Source organism: Cydia splendana, chromosome 25, assembly GCF_910591565.1.
Source record: "Cydia splendana chromosome 25, ilCydSple1.2, whole genome shotgun sequence".
In the NCBI taxonomy this organism is placed as follows: domain Eukaryota; kingdom Metazoa; phylum Arthropoda; class Insecta; order Lepidoptera; family Tortricidae; genus Cydia; species Cydia splendana.
In genome coordinates this window covers 6856618-6877502 of record NC_085984.1, presented here as the reverse complement: position 1 = coordinate 6877502, position 20885 = coordinate 6856618, and the positions used below count along the sequence as shown (strand labels likewise).

At 37.6% G+C, this 20885-nt stretch overlaps 3 protein-coding genes across 5 annotated transcripts; 2 read left to right on the top strand and 1 right to left on the bottom strand.

Moving 5' to 3' along the window:
- Window positions 1–1078: 1078 nt before the first annotated feature.
- Window positions 1079–11104, top strand: LOC134802754 (uncharacterized). Of its 3 annotated transcripts, none has more exons than XM_063775443.1 (8): window positions 1079–1273; window positions 2736–2791; window positions 3391–3649; window positions 4475–4582; window positions 4871–5313; window positions 5934–6132; window positions 8355–8510; window positions 11029–11104. In XM_063775443.1, the coding sequence occupies exons 1-8, from the start codon at window positions 1205–1207 to the stop codon at window positions 11086–11088; spliced, it is 1350 nt and encodes a 449-aa protein (XP_063631513.1). In that variant the 5' UTR covers window positions 1079–1204; the 3' UTR covers window positions 11089–11104. The 3 variants fall into 3 exon arrangements, with proteins under 3 accessions (XP_063631513.1, XP_063631515.1, XP_063631514.1); XM_063775444.1 differs by lacking the exon at window positions 1079–1273 and adding an exon at window positions 2014–2076; XM_063775445.1 differs by lacking the exon at window positions 4475–4582.
- Window positions 11105–11796: 692 nt separating this feature from the next.
- Window positions 11797–13214, bottom strand: LOC134802706 (chorion class high-cysteine HCA protein 12-like). The gene is made up of 2 exons (XM_063775351.1): window positions 13124–13214; window positions 11797–12070 (listed from the first exon to the last, which is right to left on the bottom strand). Exons 1-2 carry the CDS (start codon window positions 13172–13174, stop codon window positions 11819–11821), a joined length of 303 nt encoding a protein of 100 aa, XP_063631421.1. The 5' UTR covers window positions 13175–13214; the 3' UTR covers window positions 11797–11818.
- A 226-nt stretch (window positions 13215–13440) lies between these two features.
- LOC134802705 (chorion class high-cysteine HCB protein 13-like) lies at window positions 13441–14732 on the top strand. Its single transcript, XM_063775350.1, has 2 exons — window positions 13441–13550; window positions 14342–14732. Exons 1-2 carry the CDS (start codon window positions 13503–13505, stop codon window positions 14699–14701), a joined length of 408 nt encoding a protein of 135 aa, XP_063631420.1. The 5' UTR covers window positions 13441–13502; the 3' UTR covers window positions 14702–14732.
- The last annotated feature ends 6153 nt before the right edge of the window (window positions 14733–20885 follow it).

The following is a 20885-nucleotide window of genomic DNA, read 5'->3' as shown; positions in this document are numbered from 1 at the left end:
CTCCCTCCCCCTAAACGTGTGATGTAATTAATGGATGTCCCCATATTATAATGCTGATTTGCGAAAGTCATGAATGTACATACGACTAGGTACCTAATAAATAAGTGTATTTTATCTAGGTAAGATGTGACCAATGTAGGTACGAATGAATTTGTGAATCTTCACCTACTACTCTTTGTACCTCCTTGATCTTTTTATTAAGTAAATACTAAGAAAAATAATCAACATACAATAAAGGATGATTCATGCTAGACCGGGCCGGGGCCGGGCTGGGGCTTCCGGCGCTTCGTTTTCTATGGAAAGCACCACGTGATAACCGATCAGCCGTCATAAAAAAGACATGTTGGATATCCAACCAATTATCTGTTAAATGATCTCATTATTCCATTGCCATGTCTCAATTACAGAGTAGGCACATAATCACTATAAAATATAAATGTTATTGGTAACAACTAGTGTTTGACAATATGGCCGGTTTTTTCCTAATCAGAACACGATACCGAATATGCCCTTAAGCGGAACCCCACTATTTTTGTTACCTTGTATATCGCACCCTTTCGTTTGTGACCCTATCCTTCCAGTGTATGCCCAAAATGTTCCGGATGCAGCGCATGTGGAAAGCGTTAAGACGACGTTCGTGCTTGGCATACGAGGTCGAAGCACTACCACCAGTTTTAACATTGACATATTCACTCACGTTTAAGTAACTTACTTTCTATGCATCTCGCTCGTACTCGCATATTAGTGCAAGCGAGATGTATAGAAAGTAATTTACGTAGACGCGAGCTAATCTGTCAATGTCAAAACTGGTGGTAGCCGTACAGGTCTCAGCCCCGTACAAGAGTATGCTCAGGATGCACGTTTGATAAAACAACCATCTTGGTTTTCCTGGTAACATTATTTTGCCATACTCTTGTACTCAACTTCCCAAGCATCGTCGCCGCTTTTTCGATACGAACGTCAATACGAAAATCGTTGTCTCCCTACCTGACACAGCTTGTATAGTCTGTAATAGACTCGAAGGCCAATGATGATGTATATCGCGCAATCTATGTATAACATGTTTATCGATGTTATTTTTTCCCAGCACTATTTTCGCTTTGAAACTTATATAGTTTCTTAGCGGATTGCTAATTTAGTATTATTTTAGAAATACTATAGGATTACTCAGTCACTTATATGCATAAATATGTGAAAGAAACAAATGCTTCAAATTCGCGGCGAAAGGAAGAATTGTTATGCTTACGTTAGATTACGTTCGCCTTTGTACATTGTATGTATTTTGTTTTACAACAAAGTGTACACAATAAAGTGATTACATACATACGCTGCCTATTCGTACCTATTATTGTTTGGCATGGTGTGAAAGATCATAATACCTACAACTACATGTACTAGTAAATTGTGTTGCCAGTTAAACAATTTTTCAACACATACATTTACATGCTGTAAGACCAAGGGAAGTCATATCAAAGGTAAATAAGTGGACACAGCGTTCCAGTATCCGTAATAAATATGTCATTTCTTTGCTAATACTAGTTTACACCGCCTTGGCCCATTGAGAAAACAAATTTACTTTCTTTTGACCGAGGAAAACATTTCAAAATAAGTAGTTTTTTTAACCAAGGCATTTTGGGAAATTAGTTTAACAATAGTTAAAAAAAAGTATCGCTATCTACTCGAGGATAGGCCAAACTAGGGTTTGCAATCCGGATCCGAAATGTATGAAATTATCCGGATCTGGATCCGGATCCGCGGATATTCCCATACATTTCGGATCCGTCGTGCAAACCCTAGGCCAAACGTATAGTGCCATCTTTTCGAGCGATGGCGCCAAACTTTTGGCCTACTCTCGAGTAGATGCCGACACCGTTTGATATTTAACAAATTTAACACATATCAGTGAAAAAATAATTATCAAGTCAAATGGCGTGGCGTTCTAAAAGTGTTAATCATTTGTGTCGAAAGATGGCAGTAAATGTACTGAGTACATAATTTACTTTGACAATATTCCTCAATTTCAAATTCAATTTGGCTTCGATCAGGATTCAATGTGCCTCTACGCCGTAAAGCTTAGTAGCTTATAATAGCGTCACGAAAATGATTTTTTTAGTCTTTAAGATTTTTATTAATGTATATATATATGTTAGTTTGTTAGGTATACAGTGTGGAAAGATAAGTCGGGCCCTGGAGGGAAACTACCTTAAATCCTTAAGCTGGTTCATTTTAAGTACTTAAAGGAGACATTCCTTTATTTTTAAAAAGAAACAAAACTGCATTCAAAGGTTTTCTAAAACTCGCTTGCTTCGCCCGGGACTCGAACCGACTAAAAATTCCAAAAAATAAATACTCGCAATTTTATTCTACTACTCGATACAGTTAATGTTAATGATAACATTTCTCCAAGAAACATTAGGTCTGTCGTACAAAATATCCATAAAATCTAATATTTAGTACTCAAGATTTTTTTAGACAAGCCAAATTGAAGAAAAATATTTAAATGCAGTTTTGTTTCTTTTTAATAATAAAGGAATGTCTCCTTTAAGTAAAATGAGCCAGCTTAAGAATTTAAGGTAAGTAGTTTCCCTCCAGGGCCCGACTTATCATTCCACCCTGTATATTTATGGGCCTTAGTAGCCAGAAAATAAATGCTTTGATTGATTTAATATCTTTTTCTATATTGCGTCATAAATACATTATCTTTGTACCTACCAATACTTAAATTTAATTTTTAGTGCAACATGACATTAAAACAAGTTGTTTACTCTCTGAAAAGACGATTAGATGACAGGTAAGATTTTAAAATAAGAAAGAACAGTAATAATGTAAGTACCTACGTAAAAACGTAAGAATTTTTTTTTTTCAAAAATTGACATTTAATTTAACAGATTTTACAGAAAAATCTCGTACTCAATGTTTATGAAATATTCAGTTCAATGTTGAGAACGGGGGCCATTTGTATTAACAACATAATACATACCGTCCGCATTTGCCACGGCTCACGGGAGCCTGGGGTCCGCTTGGCAACTAATCCCGAGAATTGGCGTAGGCACTAGTTTTTCCAAAAGTGACTACCATCAGACCCTCCAACCCACAGGGGAAACTAGGCCTTATTGGGATTAGTCCGGTTTCTTCACGATATTTTCCTTCACCGAAAAGCGACTGCTAAATATCAAATGATATTTCGTACATAAGTTCCGTTTCCTCACGATGTTTTCTTTCACCGAAAAGCAACTGGTAAAATGATATTTCGTACATAAGTTCCGAAAAACTCATTGGCACGAGCCGGGGTTTAAACTGTGATGGTTTGCAATCTTACCTTAACATGGCTTCCTTAGACAGTGGTTTCAGTGAATGAGTGTTTTTTTTTCAGATAATTTTGTTTTTCAGTGATGCAAAGTCGCCCCTCAATTTCAAGTACATCAGCATGCTGAGTTTCATGTTAAGCTCCATCGGCTCCTGGCCGCACAGGCAGTTCGGCCGGCGCCGGCTGGACTTTATACTATCCATGTATAATATGCTGTTGATCGTCGTAGCCATGGCGTTACCGAGTTTGGGTGCAACCTACATCTGGTACAAGAGAGAGACCATTTCGTTCTTCGATGCGGGGCACGTGCTTTTATGCATGTTTTTAGAATTCTTGTTTTTGGTAAGTGCTTGAATCATATCAACACTTTATTGCCTACTGCTGAGCATAGGCCTCTTCTAGTACGCCACTTGTCCCAGTCCTGAGCTAATCTCATCCAAAAGTGACCCGCAATCTTCCGAATGTCGTCCACCTAACGAGCGAACGGAGTGCTTAAGAACTAAATCTTCTTCTTTCCATCCTGTTACCCCCTGCTGGGGTGTAGGGCTCGAGTCTTTTTCTTCCATTGACTCCGGTCCTGGGTAGCTTGGGTAGCCTCCTCCTACCCCATCCCCAATACACCCAGCTCTTGCTCCACAGAACGGCGCCAAGTAGATTTAGGGCGACCATGTTTCCGTTTGCCGGGCCTCTTTGGATGGGTGGGTGTCAGGTTTCCTGAAAAGAACTAAATAGCGTTGTGATTCATAACTTAATTACATAAATATGGTTATGATACCCCTTCCTTCTTCCTCGCGTTATCCCGGCATTTTGCCACGGCTCATGGGAGCCTGGGGTCCGCTTAACAACTAACCCTATGGGTTATGATACCCATTAGTAAATAATAATACGGTTAAAATCAAACTGATGTGTTGGAGAATGAAACAATGTAACAATAACGCAACCACATTGACTGTGGGTTTTATAGAATTAGGAATCGTTCTCTATTGAAAAAAAAGAGCGATAAAATCTTAGAACAAAAATTAAACGTTTCACAAAAGCTTATATCTGTATTTGTTTCTGTAAGACTTCACTTAAAATAATTCACCTTTGGTACAAGTTTTTGTCTTATAATGTTCTTAAATTTTTGCATATTCAATTTTTCATTGTCGAATTTAATCGTTATTCCAGCAAAGGTTATTTATGGCTTGGACGGATAAATATCGAGAGATAATAAAGGATTATTTACTAGAATTCCACCTTTTTTACTTCAAGAATCGCTCGCAGTACGCTTCGAAGGTTTGTTCCTACAAGTCGCTTAATTATTACTTTTGTAAAACTTAATCACTTCAAATACATACTTATAACATTTTTCACCACTCACTCTAGTTTTCAATATGACTGATAAAATAATGCCAGGAGTCATTATATGTGTTCTTTGTAATAATATTTACTGTACAATTAAACTTAATCTATAACTGAATAAAATAGTTCTATTGGGGTATTTAAGCGTATTATGATTGTCTTAATATTTGGATATTCCTCAATGAAATAAATTTTATCTTATCTTATTGCTATTCTGTTTAGATACATACGCAGATACACAACATATCAGTGATATTCACATTGTACATGGCCTGTCAGATGATCTGTGGTATGTGCCTGTTCACTTTCATGCCGTGGTACAACAACTACAACAACGGAATGTTCGGCCCGGACCGGCCCGCCAACCGCACTTTTGAGCAAGCTGTCTACTTTTACTGCTTCACCGAAGACGTGTATACTACCATAAAGGGATATTGGGTTCTCTTCGTATTCAATATTCCTACCGCCTACAATACTTCATGTGGCGTCGTCGCCTTTGACCTCCTGATCTCCCTTATAGTCTTTCAAATTTGGGGGCATCTCAAAATTTTGAAACACAATTTGTCAAGCATAATTCCGAAGGACGGCATGTATTCACCAGAAGAGAATATGAGAGTCCGAGAGGTCTTAAAGGAAATCATCGAACACCACAAATTAATCATAACGTAAGTTTCAAGAAAATATTGTTTAACACGAAATTGTATACGATTAAGATGATCTAAGGAGGATTCAGGAGGTCGAAACGGTCGGAAAAATCCGGCGTTGTCTCTGTGGACATTCCGAAAATTAACGATTTGGGTACATTTTCTAAGACTTTCATCATACAAATTTTAAGGAGTAGAAGCTTTTTAACATGCCATTATTCTTAAAGTACGAACATTTGGCTTAGTACCTACCTTTGTTTTACGATGTCGACAGGAAAATCGAATAACTTAAACTCATACAAAATGTTTTAGACTCAGGTATGTTTTGCAACAGTGATAGCCTGTCAATCCCTAATGCTATATTTTATTTAATCAATATGCTATTTATTGCACAAAAGAAAATACAATCGTACAGAAGGCGGACTAAATACTATGTGACAGACTTTATCAGTGTACCAGTCAACCTTCGGGCAAAGCAGATAATTTAACTAATGATGTTAATGATGGTTTTAAAACGTAGCTTTTTAGCGATAAGACGCCTGTTGTTTGCCTCTTCTTAATTTTCTGTATTATTTGTATTGTTTTCTGTATTGAGGTGTGCAGTAATGTACTAAGTATAGTATTGTATAATTTCATTACAGGTTTGTGGACAAGTGCTCCAACGCTTTAAGTGAGGAATTGTTTGTATTTTATATGATGATGCAACTCCTGACCTGCACCTGTTTGCTTGAGGTTTCCTCCTTATCGACAGACGCACTGGCTAAATACGGATCGATCACTCTAGTGGTGCACCAACAATTGATTCAAGTTTCCATACTTTTCGAAATGATAAGTGCTAAGGTAATGGCAGTTCTTGTGTTGTCCGACTTGAATCCGTCCGGCGAAAGTACAATAGGCATGTTGACAATTTTTTAGAACTGTATTCATTTTATACTTAGATAGACACGTAATTATTACAAAAAAAAATATTTTAAATTTTTATTCATTCATTTTAAACACTAAATAGAGCTTAATTAGTTTAGTGTTTAAAGTTTGAGCCTAAACGCTCCAAGCAGTCACGTGACGTCACGAACAGATAAATAAACAAACTGCTGCCAAAATGTCAGTCCTAGCGTAGATCAAAAGCTGTACTATTTAATTTATTTATCTTTCTAAAAGATAAGTATTACGTAAATATATAAGCTAAAATAATGAATAACAAGTTTTACATGTTTTATGCAGTGCCTATGTGTAAAAGAACAACAATCAAGACCCTAGAGTATAAAACAAATATTTGTTACATGATACTTACGTTGCAGTTACGAATTTTGACTTGAATGATATTGTTAATTGCGCACTATATGTGTACATATTACGTTCTGCGATGATAAAAACATTTCAAAAATGAATCACAATAACTGATTTCACATAACAACACTTACAGTTACAATTTAAGATGAATTATTATGATACAATCACATACAACTAAAATTTTGAATGTAAATATACCGAGCGCAGATATAAATTTTTAAATTTTATTTTTTTTTTGTTTCCGACAGCCAACGTGGCAATGATAATTCCGTTCAGACAAATTATTAAAAAGATTTTGGTGAAATATCGTATTATAGTTGGTCAAGCAGATCTTGTCAGTAGAAAAAGGCGGCAAATTTGAAAAATGTAGGCGCGAAGGGATATCGTCTCATAGAAAATTTGAATTTTGCGCCTTTTTCTACTGACAAGATTTGCTTGAACATCTATATATAACATTTTCACCTCAGCAGCTCGAACAAGGGTACTTTGCTTCTTAAAAACAGTGAGCAAAATGCGTTTTTGCTCACTGAGTCATTTTGTCTCACTTAGTGAGCAAAATCGCATTTTGCTCACTGAGCGGGTTTCACTCAGTGAGCAAAATGCGATTTTGCTCACTGAGTGAGACAAAATGACATTCAAGTGACCTTTATAGTCAAATGTCATTTCAACATGCGGGGTCTAATACAAGTTCGATATACTTGGGTTCTATTATCTCTGTCCCTCTGGGTATGTTCTCACTGCTTAGGGTGAAAAATTTTGTGTACTACACGAGATCAAAGTTATTTACATCTAGTGCGCTTTTGAATCCCTTACTACGCTCAAGATGCTAAATTAGATTCACTCGCTACGCTCGTGAATCTATTATAGAATCTTTCGCTTGCACGGGACTCAAAATAAGCACTCGAAGAAATATCAAACTTTGATCTCTTGTTGTACAAATAACTATTTATTTATTTAATAACAAATAAATATATACTTTATCATGTAATAATATTTTTTGTACGTAATAAATGTCTATTGTCGAAATAAAAAATACATACAGTTTTTGAACATCCAAACTCTTTGGTGGTGTCGTATGGATTACGGTCAGGTTTGACGACTTGTCTGTGGTGTTTCTCATGTCATGACGTCACGCGCTCCGATTGGCGTTTACAGTCACGTGATACTGGGCATTATTTTAAATACTTTTGATTATTTTTAATTAATTTATTATGCATATTTACACTTGCAAAATATGATTTTTAGCATTCTAATATTCCCTGCTATGGTAAAAACAACATTTGTCATATTCCTTCGACGTCATTATATACGGATTCTACTGTAACTACATCAGTAATTTCACTTAGCACCTCTTGCACCATACTAACCCGGGGCTAATCGGTTAAACTGTTAACAAAGTGTCAAATTGTACTGGTCTTATCTTCTTAGTGCCACTTGCACCATTCACTAACCTGGGGTTAACCGGTTAAATCTGGATTTACCATGGTTACCAGTACAATTTGACACTGGGTTAACGGTTTAACCGGTTAACCCTGGGTTAGTGGGATGGTGCAAGTGGCCCTTATTGTATTCGGGGGCCCTTGCGGATACACTTCGACCCATAGGGATCTTTTGTGCAATTACCCCCTAGAGAAGATCCGTCAACTACTCAAGAGCTTTTCCCACCAAATTGTTCTGGTAAATTGGGAACTCCAGGTTTAACCGGTTAACCCTGGGTTGATTGGTGGAATTGGCCCTTAGAACTGATTCCAAAAGTGACCTCGTATTGGCAGAGCGAGCAGCTGATCGACGCCGTGTACGCGATGCCGTGGCAGTGCATGGACACCAGCAATCGCAAGACTGTGATGGTCCTGCTGCAGAGGACGCAGACCCCTATCACGCTCAAGGCCGCCAAGATGGTACCCGTGGGTCTGCAGACCATGGCCGCGGTTTGTTCTAAACTCAATAATATTGATCCTTTATTTTTACAAGCTTTAATTAACTTGCAATGCTTAAAGTTCGGGTCAAATCTTGCAAGCTAAATTAGACCCACTTCCCGATTACACTACCTTACGAAAGTCGAGGAGATCGTTAAGTATGTACGAGCCAAGTCCGGATTCATCCTGAGGGTCGTGAAGTTGGAATCTCGACACAGTGTGAATTCTAATTCTTTTGTGCTGAGCGTTTCGACTGAACATCTATTCACCAAGGAGGAGTTTTGGCCGAAGAGTGTCAAGTTCCGGCGATTCCGCGGCCGGCTCCCTGATACTGCGGGGTTGCGAACTGCATCGCAGCCATAATTGTGTGTTTTTTTGTTTTAAGATATATTTTATAATGGCTACAAATATAATGACCACCAAAAAATACTTTGGTACCCTAAATAAAAAAATCATGCTTACCAAAAAACATTACTGAACACCAAAAAAATAAGGCCTAAAAATACAAAAGTACCACCGTTTTAATTACGACTGCACTTCAAATTGTATTGAAATACCAAATATATTGAATGATCACCAAAAATCATTAATGATCACCAAATCTTGAAGACCAAATTAATGCGATATTTTCACCTAAATAAACCACTATGATGACCAAAAAATGTATACATATTACCAAATAAAGTAAACTAATGCCAAAATTACTAGCCCCTCCCGCTCAACCCCCCCTACCCCGCACCGCATACCTACCTAACCTAACCTACTTTTCTAGTAGCATTTCGTTACTCCTACTAGAAAAGTAAGTTAAACTGCTATCAGTTAAGTGGGTTAGGTAAGGTTAGCACTGCGACCCTTACAGAAACGAAATGGTACTAGAAAAGTAGGTTAGGTTAGGTTTGAACTGCGACCTTTACAGAAACGAAATGCTACTATAAAAGTGGGTTAGGTTAGGTTAGAACTGCGATCCTCACAGAACCGAAATGCTACTAGAAAAGTGGGTTAGGTTAGGTTTCAACTGCGACCCATACAGAAACGAAATGCTACTAGAAAAGTGGGTTAGGTTAGATTTGAACTGCGACCCATACAGAAACGAAATGTTACTAGAAAATTGGGTTAAGTTTGAACTGCGACCCTTACAGAAACGAAATGCTACTAGAAAAGTGGGTTAGGTTAGGTTTGAACTGCGATCCATACAGAAACGAAATGCTACTAGAAAAGTGGGTTAGGTTAGGTTTGAACTGCGACCCTAGCAGAAAAGAAATGCTACTAGAAAAGTGGGTTAGGTTAGGTTTGAACTGCGACCCTTACAGAAACGAAATGCTACTAGAAAAGTGGGTTTGGTTAGGTTTAAACTGCGACCCTTATAGAAAAGAAATGCTACTAGAAATGTGGGTTAGATTAAGTTTGAACTGCGACCCATACAGAAACGAAATGCTACTAGAAAAGTGGGTTAGGTTAGGTTTGAACTGCGACCCTAGCAGAAAAGAAATGCTACTAGAAAAGTGGGTTAGGTTAGGTTTGAACTGCGACCCTTACAGAAACGAAATGCTACTAGAAAAGTTGGTTAGGTTAGGTTAGAACTGCGACTGTTACAGAAATAAAATGCTACTAGAAAAAGGTGACGATGTGGATTAATTAATTTAATAGGATAACGATATATTTTTAAATGTTTGCACATTTTTAATTAAATGATATATACATACAATTTTGGTGGTCATTTACCATTTTTGGGTTTACAATGATTATTTTGGAGTAATTTGCTTTAATAGAATAGCAAGATTTAAAAATTTGGTTATAATTTTACATTAAAAATATTAAAATGGAGGTCTAATTTTGGTGGTCATTTACTTTTATTGGGTTCGCAATGATTATTTTGGTGTCATTTTATTTAATAGGATAGTAAGATGTAAAAATTTGGTTATCATTTCACATTAAAATGGGGTTTGAAATTTGGTATTAACTATTTTTGGGTTAATAATGACTAGTTTGGTGTCCTTTCCTTTAATAGGATAGTAAAATGTAGTAAAATTGGTAATCATTTTACATTAAAATGGTGTTATACTTTTGGTGATCATTTATTATTTTAGGGTGGTAAAATATATTTTTTTGGTATTAAATTTTACTAAATCTGGTGATCAGTTAAATAGCAGCCTTTTATAATAATATGTATGCTAGTTTTACGGTGGGCCAATAGTTGCCTGAAAATAAATATTTTCATTTCATTCATTATTCGATTGAACTGAAACTTTTCATACTTAGGTAGGTACATATGTACATGTAATCTGGTTGACAATGCAATTATAGTACCATTGAGCTGTTCTGATGATGGACACAGGAGGTTGCCATAGCAATACTGTGATAATATGTACTGATAAAACAACGCAAACTAATTGTATTGGGGTTTGTTAGAATTATCTCGGCGAAATAGTTGCCTGTTGAAAGAAAAGAAGTCAGCGATAAAAAAATCTGTCGAAAATGATTTTTTTGGCAAAATACGGCTCCTTATATACATTTTTCATTTATTTTTCAGGTCCTGAAGACAACATTTTCCTATTACATGATGCTGAACGCTGTGGCTGGGGAGCGTTAAGGCACCGAATACCACGCACTAAATTTAACTTTACTGAAACGAATTGATAATGATAATGACAAATGACATCAGACACAAACAAAACTGACAATAGTGTCGCTAAACTTCAAACTCGGATAAATCCATTCGACCCTCTCAGCAAATATCTACCCTATCACCTTTTCTTAAATACCAAAATCGCATAATCTGACGGATGGATTTACCCGAGTTTGAAGTTTAGCGACTCACACAATACTCCCTGTAACCACCCTGACACAGTGATGAGCTCCTATGTCAGTGGCCCTCCGTATACAGGGCTCGGAACCGGTATTGGAATCCCTGTTAATATCATTCCAAAACCGTTATAAAAATTTGTTCATTCATAAACCGGTTATTTGTTGCAACGCGAACTAAACCGCTTCGTTCTCCTGTCTTACCGGTAAGAAGAGAAACGAAAAATTTACGGTTCTCGGCGAACGATATAATACCGGTTAAGCTGAAAGTAATAAAAACACATGACATAACCGTACGTGACGCTATATACTCAACGCCTGCAATGGTATTTGTCGGTACGGAAGACAAGCTGCTCATTATGATTATTTCTATTAATAACTTAGTTATCATAGGGAAGGTTTAAAATATAAAATAAAGCGTCATGGGATCCTAATTTTGCTCTTTATTTCCAAACAAGTTCGATCTGTTCCTTTCTTACGGATTTTTTAGACTAGGTTTTAGATCGTCGAGAAAAGGGTTAGTTGCATCCGCATCCGCACTGTCCGCAGATGGAGACGGAGCCGCAGGCAGGCGCGCAGCCGCCGAAGCAGACGGAGCCGAGCACGGGCACGGCGCCGGTGACGCAGGTGGTGCCGCACGCGTCGATGGGGCCGGCCGCGCTCACCTGTCCGCAGCCCTGCCCGCCGTACGAGCCGCAACCGCTGCCGGAGCTGGAACCGTAGCTGCTGCCGGAGCTGTACGAGCCGCAGCACTTCTGGCTCAGCACGGACTGAAACATATTGCTTGTTAATTATGCGCCGAAATTCTTTTTCATTGCTGTGTTAACAAAACATGCACACTAAGATAAGAATATTATGACGTTATTAATAAACGCGTTACTGGCCTGAATTAGCTATGAATCGTTTGTCTTTCTAGTTTATAATTTAACTGGTTTGGTTTTTCGTTAATAAATGTATTTTCTTTCTTTCTTTTCTTTATCTGTCATTTTGACTTACGTATTTGTAAGAGAGGGATACAACATAATTAATAAGGGGGTTAAATTCTAACCCCCTTATTCATAAAAAAATACGGACCTGATTTAGTTAAATTATGTTTTATCCCTTTCTTACAAATATGTAAGTCTAAATGACAGATAAAGACAAACGATTCATAACTAATTCGGACCAGCAACGCGTTTATGATAATACCATAAGTACCTATTGATAGGCAAGTAATTATTTAAGCTTATCCAGTGCTCCTTGCCAAAGGACTCAATATTAATTATGTTAAACTTTAACGTCAGACTTAATATAGAATTTTAAACCTACACACATAAAATTATAACAGCGCCATCTGGTCTCATCTTCAAAAAATACTGCTCGTATATCCTGCCCCCCTTACTCCCCCCTTAATCTTTTGTAGAAACCCACATTTTAAGCGGCTTACCCATACACTGTACATAATTGAGAAGCAGCATACACTACATAGCATACAATTCGTGTGAACAAACATACAAACAGTTTCTCATCCCATGTATCCGTTTTTATGGGTAAAACACACCTGATTTAAATTTTAATTCCCCTGCAATTCCTTTAATTTTTTTTTAAATAAAACAATAACGGATTTCGGGGCAGAGGAAGACCCGGGGATGGCGGGACGACCTTGACACATTTTGTAAAGTGTGTGTGTGTGGGCGGGAGTGTGCATCGGATAGGACCAAATGGCGGGAAAGAGGGGAGGCCTTTGCCCAGCAGTGGGACACTCCTATAGGCTAATAAAAAAAAACAATATACGAAGTAAACAATAGTCGAGTACAAATGTCAATTCAATCAAAAGTATTTACCTGGATCAGGCAGACCTGGAGACAGAGGACGAACACGGTGAAGGGAGACATGGTGTTGTTCCGTAGCTTTCAAACTTACTTTGAAACTATAATTGCTCTTGTAGCTTGTTCAGCTTTTATACCAAAAGATTTCAAAGGAATGTTAGGAAACATTGATAACTTGAACACATGGTTATATCAAGTTTTTGTCTATTCGAGCTTCGCCAGGACAATGGGTCCTGATAATGCGTCAAACGTGTTTAATCGTGAATGTTATTTTTAATTGTTCTTTTGTTTCAATTTATATCAAAGGCAAATGAGTGATAAGAAAGCATTTAAAAACTAGGTTTTTATATCGAATAATCATTCTAGTGAAAACTTCCACTAAGAACAAATCAAAATGGCATTTAAAGTTGTGATCGTCTGCGCTTTTGCTCTCCTTGTCCAGGTAAGTAACGTTATTTATTTCAATTTTACATAATGTTTCTACACAACATACTTTCTTTCGAACGTTGGCTGACTTGGCGGATATAACCAAACGGGGACGCCTTGTCTGTAATTTTCTGCACAAAACAGTCTGCTGATTTATGCGGGGAAGGGGCACGTCAAATGTATGCGTAACGTAAAAATAGCCATGTCAGATAAACGTCAGTCCATACAATGTGTATGACCATTGGCAGACTATTTTCGACAGAGGGGAACGCTTGCTCCGTTTGGTTATACCTATCCTCCAAGTTGGCTGAGGGTTTCCTCTTAATATCATACCTTAAATCCTTACTTTATTTACGAGCGGTTTTACGAGTATTATACTACTTGTTAGTTTTATTTCATTCATTCTCTCAACGTGTCTATAATACCACTGCAGTTTTTCCAATCCTGAAATTACCATGGTTTTCAAGATAGGATTTAAACCAATTCAAGTATGGAATTCAGACAGGTAGTTAAACTACATTTATGGAAGCATGTATTATAATCATAAAGTCAGTTTCTTGTTGCAAATATCTATTCAAAACGGATTATGGCCGGGTTTCTCAAAGTATTATTTGATTTCTCTGCCAAATAAAATCGTTACCAGCCCACTCAACTCAACCAACCCAACTTACCTATGCTTCGTCAGTCAACTATCACTCAGTACTTATTTATGTATTCTGATCACTTAATTCTTAGCTTTGAAACTCTTTTTAATAGTGTATTTCCATTCAGCGTCACATTAATAACGTATGTTGATTTGTGTTGCAGACCATCTCCGGTCAGAGTTGCGGCTGCTCATGTGGCAGCTCTAAGGGCTCCATCGGCTACGGCTCCAGCAGCTCCGTCAGCGCCAACTCCATCTCCATCCAGAATAGCGGCGGCGACCTCCTCGTTAGCAGCGTCGGCCCCATCTCCCCCTCCGGCATCGCCGTCTCCTCTGACCTCAACCTGAACGGAGACTTGAAAGTCAACGGTGAACTGCCGTTCCTGAGCGCCGTGAAGTTCTCTGGCGAATACGACACTAAAGGGTCTGGCTGCGTGGACTACAGCTGCGGCACCTGCGGGAACGTGGCCATCACCAGCGTGCAGGGCGGCGGCTCCGGCTGCGGCTGCGGCTCCAAATACTAAGAGCACGTATATCGACGGGTGACTCGAAAATTTCAATTTATTTTTGGCTGCCTAGCTGCATACTCGTACCTATCTACCTATGTACAATTGTAATGATATGATCCATTAAAATTTGTTGCTCAAATAAGCATTTGATCTATCTTATACTTAAGAATAAAAAAAACCTGACTAGTCGTAATATGGACTCTAAGTAGGTATCCCTAAAGTCATATAAGTCGCTTTCGTAAAAAAACACTGCCTACAGCGAGTTATTAGATAAAATAAATTGTTAATAAACCGATAAAGCGCAGTGTAAAGAAGAAACACCTACATTATTAAAATTATTAGTTTATTTAATCTCTGACGCTCTTAATTTGCTTTAGGTATGTGAGTTAGGTACGTGTTTGTAGTGATTGACCTAAATAATATTGCTAAATAGGCCTCCGATTAAACAGGCATGCTATTTAGTTACATATTAACCTGTTCTACGTAGACGAAGCTGTTTACGCAATCACAATACATATTAATAGTTTTAAGGGTTGTTAAATTGTAATTCTTTTGTGAAATAATTTAATATAATTATATTTCTTATCAACCTGCATTTTACAAAGTAACGTTTAGTGATGTTTACGAGACGGATAATTTAACGGCGTTTGGCACTAAGTACATCGTTTTTTGATTAATTTAAAATCAAAAATCATTTATTGTCAGGCAACAATGCAGTAACGTAAGGACGTACAATGCAGTCTGCATACATACAATAATTGTAACGATAGAAACTAAAAATCGTTTACTTAGGTGACACAACAGATTTTTGCGGTGTCACCTGCTCTGATGTAGGATTTGGCAGATTCCCACAGAACCGACACCCAATTACTTATTCTGTGGGACCACCTCAAATACATCAATAAGACATCCTTCGGCCAGAGGTCCGCGCTCGCGATGGCGTCAAGCAGTGGCCGCGGCGAGCGCACCACGAACAACACGTTACTAATATAATCTTTATTGTTTTTGCTCCATGCACCGAAGTAATTAACTTACACTACATTGACTTACTAACACGAAATACCTAAGATACAAGTTTATTAAGTTAGGTACTTAGTTAAAGTATCGATGTAAAATATTATGTATTATGTTAGACACAGTTTCAATATGTTGACTTTTTAAATCATGTTTGTATATTTACAATATTTAAGTATTATTTATTATTTAATCGTATTATGATTGTCTTATTTTTTGAATATTCTTCAATGAAATAAATTTTATCTTATCAATCAATTAATTTATTTATTAACAGACTACAATGGTCCACACATAATATTACACAACACAATACAAATTATATTAACATAAGATTAAAATATACATTACATTAAAAATTAAATTAAAATTAGTTATAAATTAAATAAAAATACATTAAATTAATCCGCTAGTCACTTACCTACCGGCACGGCACGGCATCACATCTTATCTTAACTTTTCAAGCCTATAAGACTAAGTCTTAAAAAGTTGATTTATTTGAGTTGGTATAGTTGATTATTACGAGTATACAGGAAGTAAGTTACAAAATCCAGGATTCCTAAAAGTACTGAGTTCAAAAACAGTTCTTGTATTTTTTTTACAATTGCTTTATTTCAAGACGCGTTCAAATGAATCGGATAATCGTTAAGAGTGAATAATTTAGTTGCATCCGCATCCGCAGCACTGTCCGCAGATGGAGACGGAGCCGCATGCGGGCGCGCAGCCGCCGAAGCAGACGGAGCCGAGCACGGGCACGGCGCCGGTGACGCAGGTGGTGCCGCACGCGTCGATGGTGCCGGCCGCGCCCACCTGTCCGCAGCCCTGTCCGCGGTACGAGCCGCAACCGCTGCCGGAGCTGGAACCGTAGCTGCTGCCGGAGCTGTACGAGCCGCAGCACTTCTGGCTCAGCACGGACTGAAACATATTGCTTGTTAATTATGCGCTGAAATTATTTTTCATTGCTGTGTTAACAAAACATGCACACTAAGATAAGAATATTATGACGTTATTAATAAACGCGTTACTGGCCTGAATTAGCTATGAATCGTTTGTCTTCCTAGTTTATAATTTAACTGGTTTGGTTTGACGTAAATACATGTATTTTCTTTCTTTCTTTTCTTTATCTGTCATTTTGACTTATGTATTTTAAAGGGAGGGATACAACATAATTTAATGAATAAGGAGGTTAAAATTCTAACGCCCTTATTCATAAAAATTTACCCCTTATCCCTTTCTTACAAATACATAAGTCAAAATGACAGATAAAGACAAAATATTTATAGCTATTTCAGGCCAGTAACGCGTTTATGATAATACCATAAGTACCTATTGATAGACAAGTAATTATTTAAGCTTATCCAGTGCTCCTTGCCAAAGGACTCAATATTAATTATGTTAAACTTTAACGTCCGACTTAAAATGGAATTTTAAAACTACAGACATAATTCTAACAGCGCCATCTGGTCTCACCGTCAAAAAATATTGCTCGTATATCCTGCCTCCCTTCGTCCCTTCTTAATCCTTTGTAGAAGCCCACATTTTAAGCGACTTACCCATACTGTACATAATTGAGAAGGAGCATACACTACAAAACATACAATTCGTGTGAACAAACATACAAAAAGTTTCTCATCCCATGTATCCGTTATTATGGGTAAAACACACCTCTTTTAACTTAACTTTAAAACGGTCACCCATCCAAGTACTGACCACCCCGCCCGACGTTGCTTAACTTCGGTCAAAAATCACGTTTGTTGTATGGGAGCCCCACTTAAATCTTTATTTTATTCTGTTTTTAGTATTTGTTGTTATAGCGGCAACAGAAATACATCATCTGTGAAAATTTCAGCTGTCTAGCTATCACAGATCACGAGATACAGCCTGGTGACAGACGGACGGAGTCTTAGTAATAGAATCCCGTTTTACCCTTTAGGTACGGAACCCTAAAAACGGAGGTAAAATTACTCTTATATACCTATTTTTTTTTTATTCGCTTATGTGAGTGTCCTTCTGTTGGGCAAAGGCCTCTCCCCTTGATTTCTACGACTCCCGATTTGGTGTTTCCTCCCGCCAGTTGTTCAGGAAGTTGTCCAGGTCATATACTCGTATATATTTTTTATTATTTTGCTCACATTCATTATTTTGCGATGGTCTTAGAAGTTGGTACATTATGTTTGATTATTACGGGGTATACAAGAAGTTAGTTACAACATCCAGGATTCCAAAAGGTTCAGAGTTCAAAAACAATGCTTGTGTTTTTTTATAATGGCTTTATTTCACGACACGCGTTCAAACTAATCGGATAATCTTTGAGAGTGAATAATTTAGTTGCATCCGCAACCGCACTGTCCGCAGATGGAGACGGAGCCGCAGGCGGGCGCGCAGCCGCCGAAGCAGACGGAGCCGAGCACGGGCACGGCGCCGGTGACGCAGGTGGTGCCGCACGCGTCGATGGTGCCGGCCGCGCCCACCTGTCCGCAGCCCTGCCCGCCGTACGAGCCGCAACCGCTGCCGGAGCTGGAACCGTAGCTGCTGCCGGAGCTGTACGAGCCGCAGCACTTCTGGCTCAGCACTGACTGAAACATATTGCTTGTTAATTATGCGCTGAAATTATTTTTCATTGCTGTGTTAACAAAACATGCACACTAAGATAAGAATAATATTATGACGTTATTAATAAACGCGTTACTGGCCTGAATTAGCTATGAATCGTTTGTCTTCCTAGTTTATAATTTAACTGGTTTGGTTTGACGTAAATACATGTATTTTCTTTCTTTCTTTTCTTTATCTGTAATTTTGACTTATGTATTTTAAAGGGAGGGATACAACATAATTTAATGAATAAGGAGGTTAAAATTCTAACGCCCTAATTCATAAAAATTTACCCCTTATCCCTTTCTTACAAATACATAAGTCAAAATGACAGATAAAGAAAAACTATTTATAGCTATTTCGGGCCAGTAACGCGTTTATGATAATACCATAAGTACCTACCTATTGATAGGCAAGTAATTATTTAAGCTTATCCAGTGCTCCTTGCCAAAGGACTCAATATTAATTATGTTAAACTTTAACGTCCGACTTAAAATGGAATTTTAAAACTTCAGACATAATTCTAACAGCGCCATCTGGTCTCACCGTCAAAAAATATTGCTCGTATATCGTGCCTCCCTTCGTCCCTTCTTAATCTTTTCTAGAAGCCCACATTTTAAGCGGCTTACCCATACTGTACATAATTGAGAAGGAGCATACACTACAAAACATACAATTCGTGTGAACAAACATACAAAAAGTTTCTCATCCCATGTATCCGTTATTATGGGTAAAACACACCTCTTTTAACTTTAAATTCCCTTTCAATTCCTTATTTTTTTTAAATAAAACAATAACGGATCTCGGGGCACATGTAGACCAAAACGGAGATCGCGGGACGACCTGAACACATTTTGTAAAGAGTGGCGGGAGTGTGCAACGGATAGGACCAAATGACGGGAAATGGGCATTTCTCAGGAGGGCCATTTTTACGTGTCCAGGGCAATAAATGATTGAATTTACTGTTCAATAAATCTGAATTAATTTAGGCATGGTCTTCAGCCTATATTCTGCCTGGGACACTAACAAATTATTTATTTATTATTTATATAATACAAGAAAAAAAATTTCAAATGCCAAAAATGATGTTCGGTGGGAGTGTCCCGCACCCAGATTTTGTGAAACAAAAAATTATTACTCAAGATGGGGCATTCGATCGGAGTTATTATGGGTATTCACGCATAAGGTATTAGTTAACTTATCATATTATTTATACCACAATAATGTGTTTGCTCAACTCATTGAATAAAACCAAATTTACGATGTGTCCCGGGCTAGTGCCTGATTTCGGTGTAATTTGCAAAACATGTCGGTACTCCTTCAAAGTTGTAAACCAGGAACTCAGTGTCTCAAACATAGTATGCTTTAGTTGTGCCTTAACCGTTAAATAGAGTAGAGGTACAGTCACAGTATAATAAAGTGATTTTTTAAAGGTTTCACCGTCCTTCGGTGGGTTTGGTTCTATGTTTTTTTGAGATCGGTGGTGCATTTTACTCCGAAAGTTTTAGTGCATTTATCGTTATGGAAGTGATTAAGAAATCCTCTAAAGTACGTAAATCCATCATTATTACATCTCCTCTGTATTACTCATGGTATTTCTGTAATTGCTAAAAAGCGATTAATTTTGACATCGCTGGTGTTGATTTCCTTGGATTCGGTGGATTTTTTGACCACCGATATCAAAAAAGTGATCACTGAATTCAAATCCTGCTTTGTAAACTAGTTTGTTGTACTAATTAATCACACCTAAGAAGCGCAAGATACGTTGTATAAACGTAAAATTATCTTTGTAAGTAAATTAAGTCATAATAGGTACAAAAAATCACTAGTTTACTATGAGTAGTTTTTTTAAACAGACGTGTGTTGAAACTTGTAGACCCAATGTTTCTTTCTCTGTCTTGATATTCTCTTCAAACCAATGAAGTAGGTAAATTATGTTAATTGTCGTCTGTATCACCTGAGGCCCTACACCTCGATACCTTTAAACATGTCAGCCATGTTAAATGAATGCAGTGAATTAGATCCCACTTCGTTTACAATAACTTGTGTATGTAAGTACTATGCAAGGTGCACCCAAGGGACAGGATGTTCAGAACAAGGGATTAAAAATAACGTGGCCTTCTAATGTCCAGATCGCTTCAAAGACGCTGAGCGTACCTTACTGATCGATATTTCTAAAGGATAGCCATATACACAAATTGAACATAACAAATGTTTTAACAATCCTCAATGTCTTATGTCTTTAAGTCTAAATATAGGAGTTACAAATTAGCTCAAGTGTTTGAGGGTGCTGGAGATCTCCAGTCCAAAAAGTGTTAAAATAATGTTGTTTCATTGTTTCTCTTACAATGTGTTACGGTGCGGTGTGCGGTTAAGAAGATTAGGTATGACCTAAACCTTTTGAACACCAAGGACACTGAAGGTTGATGGGAGTTGTTGTGCCTAGTAGGACAATAATAGAGTTAGACCAAGATAACTGAAATAATTAACAGGTAATTAGATCTTCAAGCATTAGTCGACCACTTCAAATAGTTTTAAATTGATGGAGTTCACGCTTTAAAACTCTGTTATTCAAAAACACTTGTTTTCCGTA

Excerpts from the sequence above, each read along its gene's own strand:
- LOC134802754 (XM_063775443.1), top strand. The coding sequence starts at position 1,205 with ATGCTTCAAATTCGCGGCGAAAGGAAGAATTGTTATGCTTACGTTAGA. Across the intron at positions 2,792-3,390 it reads AAAAGACGATTAGATGACAG|TGATGCAAAGTCGCCCCTCA; the intron begins GTAAGATTTTAA and ends TTTGTTTTTCAG. Across the intron at positions 3,650-4,474 it reads TTTTAGAATTCTTGTTTTTG|CAAAGGTTATTTATGGCTTG; the intron begins GTAAGTGCTTGA and ends TCGTTATTCCAG.
- LOC134802706 (XM_063775351.1), bottom strand. The coding sequence starts at position 13,174 with ATGTCTCCCTTCACCGTGTTCGTCCTCTGTCTCCAGGTCTGCCTGATC. Across the intron at positions 12,071-13,123 it reads TCCAGGTCTGCCTGATCCAG|TCCGTGCTGAGCCAGAAGTG; the intron begins GTAAATACTTTT and ends AATATGTTTCAG.
- LOC134802705 (XM_063775350.1), top strand. The coding sequence starts at position 13,503 with ATGGCATTTAAAGTTGTGATCGTCTGCGCTTTTGCTCTCCTTGTCCAG. Across the intron at positions 13,551-14,341 it reads CTTTTGCTCTCCTTGTCCAG|ACCATCTCCGGTCAGAGTTG; the intron begins GTAAGTAACGTT and ends TTTGTGTTGCAG.